Source organism: Rhipicephalus sanguineus, chromosome 4, assembly GCF_013339695.2.
Source record: "Rhipicephalus sanguineus isolate Rsan-2018 chromosome 4, BIME_Rsan_1.4, whole genome shotgun sequence".
NCBI lineage: Eukaryota > Metazoa > Arthropoda > Arachnida > Ixodida > Ixodidae > Rhipicephalus > Rhipicephalus sanguineus.
Window position 1 is genome coordinate 14,919,310 of NC_051179.1, and position 11,916 is coordinate 14,931,225.

The window sequence follows — 11,916 nt, forward strand, 5'->3', positions numbered from 1 at the left end:
GATAACATCAACCCGCGTGCGAGGGCGGCCGTCGATTGCTTCTCAGCCAGAAAGGAAACGCCCCACCCGTCTTCCGCTGGCTGAAGGAGCACGAAGGGACGCCGAGGGAGTGTGGGCTGCGTGGCTCAAGCAATAGCTGTGAACTTTGACTATAATGGCGCGGTCGCGAGCGCTGGCGCGCGCCTTATCTCGGCAGACATCAGCAAACGGCTCGTATATACGCGCTGCGATCTCAGCGCTTCGTGCTGTGACGACTGATACGACAAACTGCACGAAAACCACTTCTCTCCGGGAAGCGGCAGTATTCCAATAAACCAGCGTGTCACTAATCCCGTTAATCGGGATGGCGATCGCCGGGCGGATTCTAAGGGCTGGCGTCAAGGCCCTCCGAAAACGCACCACGAAAGCGCGGACAATTTAGAGTTGGTCCTTTGGCGCGCCAGCGAACGCCGGTTGTGGTCCAAAGACCGAGTCAGAGCCGAGAGTCGATAACACAAACGAAAACGAAATATATTCTCAGTTAAGGCAATACAAATAACACAAACACGTGCACACTCGGCTGGTACCAGTTACAACTTCACAATATAACTCAGATGGTGTTTACACAACGGGAGCTAAACAAACAGATCACACGCAACCAATGCAATCACATGCATTAAACTATTCGATGACCGTTAAAGTCCTGAATAGATAGTGGCGTATCCAGTCCACAATACTTGGACGGTAACCGAATGCTTCTCTTCAAGGAAACACTCACGCCAGCTCCAGCGTTGATCGTCGTAGCTCAACCGTCGTCGTGACTTGTCACGGCTCACACGGCGTCGTCATCGGATTCTTCCAGATCCACGAGCGATTGACCGCACACCATCATAAACACGTCTTCTTTGGCTAACGGAGCCACACTTAGCGTAACTTCACCATCACCGGGCCGACTGACTTGCCGACTCCCTTCACTGACTGCACTGCCTGCACTGACTGACTGGCCCTCGTCGTTTGCACGCTTTTATTCCTTCTTCCCCGGTTTCTAGAAGCGTCGGGATGTTTCTTCTGCGTGCAGTACAGCTAAGCCTGGGGAAAGGGCGAGAGCTTTCTCGTATGTTCGAATCGCGACGGCATCGCTCGCGGATGCGTCACCCTCTCCTTCTAGAAAGATCCAGGCCTTGCCAGGCGTTCGATCGTGTTTACGGCGTCTGGCTCGAGTGGGTGAGGAGGATGCGGCGCGCCGGCGTCTTTTGATGCTTGTTTTTTCGTCTTTCGCGCTTCTTGGGCGCGCGATTCGCGCCGTTCTGTCTCGTAGCAGTTTGAAAGCGGCCTCGCGCGCGCTTTATAACGCGATCGTTTGTGACACAGCGTTTTGTACAGTTACGCGAGACCAAATCAAAAAGAGTGAGCTGCTATAGCCTTAGTTCGTATAACATTACATGTTGCTATCGCATTCACAGCTTCGACCTTTCGGTGAAACATATTTTTTTTTCGAAATTCGAGGGACAAATTTCTCTCCCCACCAACCGCCACTATACTAGCTTTACACGTACACATTGCGTGTACAATGCTTCTGCCATTCTCTGGCAACTATAAAAGAGAAAGTGCAGCGGTTAGCGATATTCAGGCACATTTTCTTTTGTTAATAAAGAAAAGGATCGGCTCACCTCCAGTCGCACATCGTAATCCACGCTTTTCATCTGGGCGACGCACTTGCCGGTGACGTCCGACGGGCCGTTTACGCTGACCGATTCCTCCCCAACTGCGCAAACGTAATCACACTTGTCTAGAGCGTCCAGCCGGCCGCTTCAGCTGCTGTTTTCTGCAGAAATATGCAAAGACTGACGCCGTAATGATACCTAACATAAACATACTGCATGCTAGGTCCTTGTGCTATAATTCAAGCATGAACGGAACCTTGTAGCTAACGTGAGGTATAGCAGCTGCGGAGAACAACAGCGTCCACAGCTAGGCGCTCCAGACAAGTGTGATTCCGTCTGTACAACTTCGCACCCATGCATGCACCCATGCTCTTCTTGAAGTAGCTATCGACGGTTGCTATATATTTTCCGAAAGCAGCACACGCCAGGGGTGTAGACAGGGGGGGGGGGGGGGGGGGGGAGGTTCGAACCCCTTCGAAATTTGTCAATTTTGCTTGCATATATATACACGCACACATACAAACACACGCACGAGCATACATAAAGTATGGTTGAACCCCCCCCCCCCCCCCGAAAAAAATTTCTGGCTACGCCCCTGGCACAAGCCAATCACTCGCTAACGCCATCTCCACACACTCTCAGCTGCTGTAACTTGCAAGTGACGTCAGTTCCTGTCTTCCGTCCGCCATCCCCGAGCCAACGGAGCACATATATACGGAGCGCTTGGCGACGCAACTCTCTCCGGCTTTGAAAATAAAATAAACAACAAGCTCACATGTCGTACGTTATAGCACACATACAAATGCGTGCTATACCGCATGCCTTCAACAAACCTGTCATTACACTGCCGTGACTGTAATTGCAGCCAGGTGTTCCAAGGAACCAAGGTTCTTGCGCGGCATAAAGAACGTACGACACGTGATCCTGTTGAAGCTTATTTTATTTTCAAAGCCGGAGACGGTTGTGTCGCCTAGCTCTCCGTAGCATTACACAAGCAGGGATTTGTTATCTTGATGCGCACAAGAGTTCTTTCTGCATGGTGTTTAATCGCGCACACGTGGTTTTTTGGCTTATGTATTTTGCATGTTTTCAATAAAAATCTCAGTTGTTAGTATGCGCATGTGCTGTTCTTTTCTCCTTCTGTCCACGTTTTTTCGCGCAATTCCCTGATAATGGAATACCAACTCGCGCAACAGCCTATATTCTTTTATGTCAGCACACGTACGCGAATCGGCGGTAAACAGCTCCCCCAACCTGAGATCTCTGCGCACGTCCGCTTGTCGCGTTGCATGCGCCGCTTCAGTGGCGCGGAGTAACCAGATACATATGCCGGATATCGAGAGGGCGACAGAAAAAAATGAGCAGAAAAACAACGAGATATGGGCAATAAACATCAACATGAACTAACACAAACAGCTTAAAACACGCAGTACGCGAGAGAATACGAAATAACTATCAGGATATGTGATAGAAAAATATCAATTTAGACTTATGTGCAATAGAACATAGCACAGGGCACGTGCCAGTTAGCCGGACTGGGCCTAATACCTGGACATCGTGCTGCACGGTGCAGCACGATGTGTCAAATAATACCAACAAACGTTAAATAAAAAGTAAATACTCTCGAACCCGTGCATAGTACATCCAAGGGTGGTTGCATGGAACAGCGATCGCGAAGGGTGGTCGTGAGGACGATGAGCTCGATGAGGCAGATATGCCGAACTAGTATGGGAATCCGCTGAGGTGAGGAAAAGACGCTGTTTCTGCAGCCCTTGTTGGGAACACGGCTCAATCCGCTGCCGTCGCCTGCACGAACCGTCGACACTACTGACCGCGCCGACCGCTGGTAAGATCTAAAGTCCCTGGATTATTCCCTCTTCTTTCTTAAGTACCGAAAGATGCGTGGCTAATGCACATATACGTATGTGGCTATAGTAAATCACAGTGACGTCAGCTCGGGAGGCGAATTCCCCACAAATGTCCCCCACTCACACGGACGAGGCGAACGGATCGGTCTCACCTGCTGATGACAAGCTGCAGGGACACCCACTCACTAATCCGTGACGTCGCGGTCACCAACTCTGAACACCAAACAGCTCTCGACACCCTGCTTAGAGAAAGTACTGGTAGCCGAAATGCTGTCGCGACGCCGAAGGAACGCTGGTATGTGTTAGGCAGGCCCGTAGCCAGCCCCCCCCCCCCCCCCCCCCCCCCCCCCGGAATTTTGATGACACATGGTGTTTCATCGAAAACAAATAATGAAAATAGGCGTTTTTCCCAAATTGCCAAGGCTTTCAGCAAGTGGGCCCCCCCCCCCGAAAAAAATTCCTGGCTACGGACCTGGTGTTAGGGCCGAACCCCTGTATTAGCCTCGCATTCCACTTCACTGTCGTGTGGAACACGTCGAGAGATGGCATGAAAGCACATAATGGGGAACACAAGAAGCAGTACAGCCCCCCCCCCCCCCCAAGAAACCAAACCAAGAAAAAAAAAAAACAAGCTTGGCAAGCTCACTCAGCAAGCCCCTTACACCCTTACTTTCCTCCGCTGCGCACGAATACAGTCATATCAGAGAACATCCGGTCATATGAGAGGTTGGTGGTAGAGTTGGTAGAGTGTAGGTTCGCCGAACATAGGCGGCACCAGGTGGAGACACGTCGCGCCCGTTACATTTGCGCGAGTTTTAAACCCACACTGAAAGTACACACCACAGCGCCGAGGTTTGTGTCCTTTCTTCCTCCCGTCTTTTAGCGCTGTTTTGTACAGTTAATCATGAACCAACCAGCCCAAATGCGTACCTTATGGCCAGAAATTGTTCACTCCCTCGCCACTTGAGCTGTCCATTTCGCATTGAAGATTCCGACAAGAATAACGTGTATTATGACCCTCTCGTAAAAACATCACACTTTAGCTTTATTTATAGTACACCACTAGCGTAGCCAGGGTAGGAGGGTTGGGGAGGCTCAAACCCCCCCCCCCCCCCCGAAATTTGTAAACTTTGCACGTATATATATATATATATATATATATATACGCATACATACAAGCACACTCACGAACATGCATAAAGGCAGGTTTAACCACTACCACCCCCCCCCCTCCCCGCCCCGCCCCACCGAAAAACATTTCTGGCTACGCCACTAGCTGTAGTACACACAAAACACCAAAAACTCAGTGTTCCTTATGCATGCGCCTAAGACGACTCGAAGCAACACGATAACTGTTTGAGGACGCCTTATCGCGTATTCTGGAACGCTCCTAATTACCCAGTTTCCCTCGCATTGAAGGGGTGCTTCTTTGCAGTATACTTGTCAGCGACACTGTATCCGATTTTCAATCGATCATCGTGTACTTGTGAACAAGCTTTGTAATTATATATCCTTCTCGTCGTCGCTAAAAAATTGCTTGCCAGGCATGTTTTAGAACGCGAGGCTTACCGACTGTCAAAGGACAAGGTACACAGTGACGATGAAGACGGAACGCTCACTGCCAACTCAAGCTTTCCTACAGGCATTTTATAGAAAGAGAAAAAAATTCGGCAGATCCCACACTTTGTGGGAATCGGCTTCACGTGAAGCAGTCAGCAAGTACTTTTATGCTGTATTTTATGGCTTTATTGAGCTAAGCGTTACGAGGTGGATCGACGTGTTTTTGTAAGTGTAGTAGTTGTGTGCACATCGTGGGCTTGCCAGGCACCTCGACAACACTGGCGTTTAAAGGGTATACCTTATGGTGTGACGTAACGTCAGCACTCACGTTAGAGTACATACGTAAGTATTATCGAAACTAAGTACTCTTTATGGTGCAGTCATGTGAATATCATCCGTAACTTTCATTAGCGTATTCCTCCAGAGTCGCGCAACGCTTGAATATAGGTTGCTGAATCATAGAAATGAAAAGGAAGCGGAGCCAACACTAGAACCACAGACGCTAACCTGATATGACGCCTGTATCGTAGAAGTGCATATGTAGTGTTTATTGTTTTCTTGTAAAATGAGATAGCCAGGACCACAATCACCATTGACGTTGCACCGACATTACGTCTATATCAGCTGTTTTTCCGAAGCAGTGTCTATTGTCGGGTAGAATTTTAGAAGGCTGCGGCATTTCCTCCTCAAAGGCGGATGAACACAAGCCTGCACCAATGGGCACGCACTCGGTCTGACGTCATGAGCGGGACGGCCGGGGCGCCTGAGCGGGACGCCTTCGGAGAACATCGGCGCGTACATGAGCGGGACTATTTCTTTAGTCGCGGAGGCGATCGGCTGCCGCGCTTCGGTCGTCTGGGTGGGGCCTCTCCTGCCTTCTCAAGTTGTATCCGACTTTACACCTTTTTAACGGAGAGAAGGCTCACTTACTTTCTGGGCTGTTGCACGGGAGTACAAAAGCTGACGTCACAGCCTCGGCAGTGCATTTTTGGGGGGTCACGCATGTTAACAACAGCCCAGAGAGGCTTATGGCGGCTCCCAGGGAGCCTTCGTTGACAAGGCGTGGTTCTGTAGTAGAATACCTGATTGCCAAGCAGAAAGCTTGGGTTCGATTCCTGCTGGGATCCTAATTTCTATTCTTTGCATTCGTAGCAGGGGCGTAGGCAGAAATTTTTTTCGGGGGTGGCACCTCCTTGATTTGTAGTGGGGGCCGGGCAGGCAGATGTGGTCAAGTGTCATTTTGGGCTCAGTATGCAATAGCAAAAAAAAAAAAATTCGGGGGGGGCCACGGGCCCGGTGTGCCCCCCCCCCCTCCCCTGGCTACGCCACTGATTCGTAGGGTCAACGCTGACGGTGTCGGTTTTTCTTCACGCTCTCGCATTTAAGTTACCAATGTCTGTTCTCGCCGTTCTTGGGTAGATATAAACTGTCAATCACCTGTGGCGCATACCCGTACACCACGGCCCGTGGTAAACGGGTATTTGTCACACTAGTCTGAAGGAAAGGGTTTGACGACGTACGCGACAGGATTTTCACGTTATTCATGTCATGACCAGACAGTCATATTCGTCAAATCCTCTTACCCTCCCATGCTAATTTTGTTCTACACGAAGTTAAGGAGGCGGTCATGTGAGCACCCAGACGTAGGCGACTAGATAGATAGATAGACAGACAGACAGACAGACAGACAGACAGACAGACAGACAGACAGACAGACAGACAGACAGACAGATAGATAGATAGATAGATAGATAGATAGATAGATAGATAGATAGATAGATAGATAGATAGATAGATAGATAGATAGATAGATAGATAGATAGATAGATAGATAGATAGATAGAAACGCTCAAGGTACCAAAGGTTTGCTAAGAAATGCTTCGCAAAGAGACAGAAGGCACGCGAAACAGTACACACATGGCTTTCACGCGTGACGCCACAGACAGGCTCTCTGCGCTTGTTCATAAACATGGCGGCCACAGTGACTTTTTTTTATCTCATTAGAGTGTCATTTCAGCGGAGGACACCCAGTCGTTCCCTCCCCGCGCGTTCTTTTGCGCTCTTCCCCCCCCCCCCCTCCCCCCGCTTTCTTCTGTTCGCCAGCTGCGCCAAGGGAGAACACGCAGGATTGGAGGGGCGCCGGAACTAATCTGATGTCACCGTTTTTTGCTCCGCGCGTTCGAGCAAGAGTTCACTCTGCGTCTCAACCAGTTTGTTCACAAATATGGCGGCCACGGTGACGTCAATGCAAGCTAGGCTGCTAAACTGTTATATCCTACTGAGACCCCTTTCAAAATAGTGATCCCGCGGGCGTAGCCCCTTCCTTGCCTCATGCGCACAGACGGTCCAGCGAAGGAAAACTGGGCGAAAGGTACGTATCCGAATGTGAAAAAAGAATAAACAGGAGTATCCTCAATGCTGGCCACACAGATATGCAGGTGTGATCTGGCATATCCGACTGCTGTTACGAGTTCTGTAGCGTTGTGGCTGCACAGCGGCTCTCATAGCTCGGCAAAATACGCTGATCTCACTCCGACTGTCAAGAAATGCCATATTTTGCCGAGTTGGCTTTTCTCGCTCTAAGCGCGCTCACCCCTCCGCATTTCAGCCAAGGCCCCCGACCACCACAAAGGCTTTTCAGAAATTACTGCGGCAGCATATCATGCATCATAAAGAGAAAGGGAAAAACTAAAGAAAGGAAAGGCAGGGACGAGTGTTGAATGGAAAAATAGACTTGTTCTCTTAGTTTGTGATCGACTAGCAGAATTGGCTTTTGTGTTGTCTTGATTTCTTGTGTCCGTGTTTGCACGCCTATACCTTCTATCATGAGGTTACTTCGTTGGAAAACGACTTGCTCGCGCATGCGCAATAACAATTTTGCATAGTGTCAGTACTCCCTGATGAAGCGATAGATTGCACATTGTGATTGCTGCCGGTAAGAGTTGTAAATTACCTAGAAAGTTGCGTTGTTTCTCCATCAACGTATACGTTCAGTGCACATAAACAGGTCGCATATGAAAACAGGTCGTTTATGAAGTGCCTGTTTCAGCCTATAGCATACACGTAGCGTCATTCTAAACCATTTTGTTGCCGTATAAAAATCGATAACGTAATAAGGGCATATTTTCCTTCTTCAGCGACAGAAACAGATTAGAGTAGTGAATGATGTACAGAAAAAGCCAGATAGACGCTGACACGATGTTAATTAAAACAAAGGAATCATTACAGTAAACGGGCACGTGGCAAGACTGACTCAAAATATAACTGTTTAACTCAGCAGGCCAGTAACTAGACACATGTAAATGTCGAAGTTTGTGTATTAATTCCAACGTTTGTATAAGATTGCGAATCGATGGAGCGACACTGCTGCTGCATAAAAGCTGTCTGGTGGTCTGCTGCTTAGGGGAATGACAACAGCGAGATCCTTTTGTGCAAGGAATCTACATTAATGTGGAGCACGCTTATTTATACAGAACAGAGATATCTCGCGCATTACTGTCGATATCACCCAGCGAAAACATCTCGTTGAATTTCAATGTACATGCCTGGCATGAGTCGCGCGGCTATATCGAACTCCGTCAGCCGCAGCATTCGATATATCGATCAACGCCGTGCTTTTCAAAAGGTGTGCCTTCCTCAGCTCATCACCGCAGCTGTACCGTATATCTCGGAATACAATACCCCGCCACCTTCCGTTCAAGCCATGCGCGAACAGCAACAGCAAGAAGGCGAGATGCTAGAGGTTCAAGTACTGTGCGATGTCAGTGCACATTAAAGAACACCAGGTAGTCAAGATTTCCGGAGCTCTCCACTACGGCGTTCCCCATAATCATACCGTGGTTTCGGGACAAAAAACCCAAACAATTATTATATTACGCAACAGCAAGCGTATTTTTTTAGATCTGCGGTGCCTATTCCGTAGTGTTGGCGGTAACGCGTTACTTTTTACGGTACTGCAGTAACGTACTCGTTACCATTTCGTAACTGTAACGGGTAACATACGCTAACATTTTTCGGTAGCGTGAGGTGTCCTGTTACTCGTTATTCTGAATTCCTATATTATCCCGGTTGGAGGGCCATACCCAGGAATTTTTTTCGAAGGGGGGGGGGAGTGTAGAACGGCTCACTTTGGCTACTGGATCGATGTAAAGGCGTGTAAACATTTCAGTATTCAGTATCACCCTAAAAGTTAAAGCATAAAAAAATTTCAGAGGGGGGGGGGGGAGGGCATGAGAACCCCCTCCCCCGAAATTCCCGGACCAAACGCCGTGACGTCATAGATTTTGACGACGTCCACTAGATCTTACGTAGTTCCTAATCAGTAAAAAGAAGTCCATTGTCCTCTGAGGGGGCCATAGACTTAACATACCAAGTTTCAGGAAATATCGTTGAGGCAATTACGCCAAATTTGAAAAATACACTTTGTAATCCATGACGTCACGCGCGGAGATTTCGGCACGAAATTTAAACTTGATACTTCGACATTTTCTCCTTCAAAAATAAACCCATGATGGCGAAATTAACGAGTACATTTTATCCATTTAAACCGATTTATTGTTTCACCTAAGTGTCCCTTTATGTGGTTCTGTTGGCGCATGCCCTCCGCAGGACATGGCCAAAAACCCACGTGACTTTCGAGCGAGCGGCGAGTGGAGCGTGAACGGCTTGTGACGTCACTATGGCGTCAACGGTCGCCAAAATATGTAACGCCATACGATGACGCCATCACTTGACGTTGACGCTCAGTCGAAGGTGGGCTGATCCCAGAGGTAGTACAACACGACGAGGCAGGCACGTACCCAGAAAGGGTACGTGCCTGCCCCCCCCCCCCCCCCTCCCGAAATTAAGTGGCATTGTAGTAGGGTACGCATTCGGGCTGGTTGGTTCACGATTACGAGCGAAAAACAGCGCTAAAAAAATCAGCGCCGTGGTCCCGTGTCCTTTCTTGTCCCGTCTTTCTAGCGCTGTTTTTCACTCGTAGGTGGCATTGGAGCAGTAATCCAAAAGAACTGTGGTTGTTCAGCACAATTCTTCCTGAACCAATTCAAAAAACGCTACTAGAAATCTTTACTCATTTGCTTACTGTTTACTTGTTCTTGGCAGTGTCCTTTCTGTGTTTGTTTCCTGCATGAATCTGTTTGATCTCGTTCCTTGTTTGCCAGGAAGAGGTGTATCTCGCAGGATACACCGCATTTCATTTCTCTTTTTCGGGTTTATGGGCCTTTGTTGGTAAATGGTGGGCATTATTCACGTTTCTACTAGTAAAGGTACCCCTCTCTTATTTGCATAGAAATGCTATCTTATGTTTTAAGGATTCGTGCATTTGCCACATAATTCACGAATCCCTTTATGAAACTTGTGGCAATAAGTAGTAGTAATAGACTTTTATTCAGCCAAATTCATAGGCCGAGCATTTCGACCGCCTGCGCGATCAGTCGACGCTGTTCTTCTTCCCCTTCGGCGCCGATCCAGTCGAGCCAGGTGGTGATGGAAAGGAAAGGGGGAGGATAAGAGCTGGATTGCTGAGCAGTTGGACAGTAGAAAAGGCAGTGTGGCAGGTCTGCATATGTAGATGGGCAATTGGGACAGCAGGGGTCCGATCTATATTTATAAAGAAAAAGGCGAGAGGGGGTGATCAGGCAGTTCATTTGGATGTGCCGTAGAATTCGAGCCTCTAGTAGAGTGAGCGATGGATGAGGAGGAGGGTAAAGACGCTTGTCGAGTCGGAGCTGTAGGTATACCTCCTTGATAGTATGGCGCAGCGAGATCTTCCCATCGTTCTTGACGGAGCTCCCACTGTCTCCCGAAGGTGTGGGCCAGGGGATGAACGGTGCCCGGTGCAATATATCACGGGCGAGCCGGTGAGCCAGCTCATTGCCGTCAATCCCCGAGTGCCCAGGAACCCAGCGTAGGAAAACAGGGGAAGGTTGCAGTGCATAGACAGCTTGCTCAACCTCCTGTTGGAGGTATGGGGGTAATGTGCGGTTCTGTATGTTACGGATGGCGGCGTAAGAGTCAGAGTATATCGTGTACTCGGGAAGTGAAGGGAGGGAAGAAAATGATTGTAAGGCATGGACAATGGAAAGGACCTCGAGCGAAAGTACATCGGGTGGGTGCAGGTATGGCCCGCTGGTGTGGGTTTCAGGTGTCGAAAGGTGTGGATGGTAGATAGCGTAGCCGCATGAACCCCGAGGAGCCACGAACGAGGCATCCGTATAGGCGATTCCCTGTGTAGAAAAAGGAGGGGAATGTTGCTGCGCTGCCGCGTGACGACGGCCGGCGTGAAGAACGGGGGACATGTTGGACGGGAGAGGAAGGATACGAAGGTTGGGAGCAGGGGTGCACGCGGGAGAAGGCAAAGTGGCAACGGGAACTGGAATGTGAGGGATACCCGCTTGGTCCAATAGCCATTGGCCCTGACGGGTAAGAGAAAGACGCGCAATCTGAGAGTCGTGGTGGAGCGAAAGAAGAGAACGTAGTGGATGGAAGAGGCCAGTGGCAAAGAGCTTAGTGGTAGAGGTAGTGATAGGGAGATTGAGAGCTGCCTTGTAGAGGCCTAACAGAGCTCTTTCGAGGGTGTTAAGTTGGGTTTGGGTAAATTGAACGTAAGGTATAAAGTACAGGAACTTGTTGAGGGCGAGCGCATGGGCAACACGGCACGCATGAGCCTCGTGGAGACCCGACTGCCGAGTGACAACGCGTCGCAGGAGGTGAGTTACCGAGTGGCAGGTCCTGACAGCGTGATGGAGGGCCTGCGCGTTCTTGGCCGCATGCAAAGGGAAGCCAAGAACTTTGCACTGTTGAACTATTCCCACTATAGTTCAAATAAAGCACGAGACAAATGC

At 49.2% G+C, this 11,916-nt stretch overlaps 1 protein-coding gene across 1 annotated transcript in view; it reads right to left on the minus strand.

Annotated features, from left to right (window-relative positions):
* The window catches only part of LOC119389451 (transducin-like enhancer protein 4), a 79,632-nt gene extending 77,935 nt beyond the window's left edge, over positions 1-1,697 (minus strand). The window contains exon 1 of the mRNA XM_037656717.2: positions 1,650-1,697. Coding sequence (XP_037512645.1) covers positions 1,650-1,682 — 33 coding nt within the window. The 5' untranslated portion in view covers positions 1,683-1,697. The remainder of the gene's footprint in view (positions 1-1,649) is intronic.
* Positions 1,698-11,916: the final 10,219 nt, after the last annotated feature.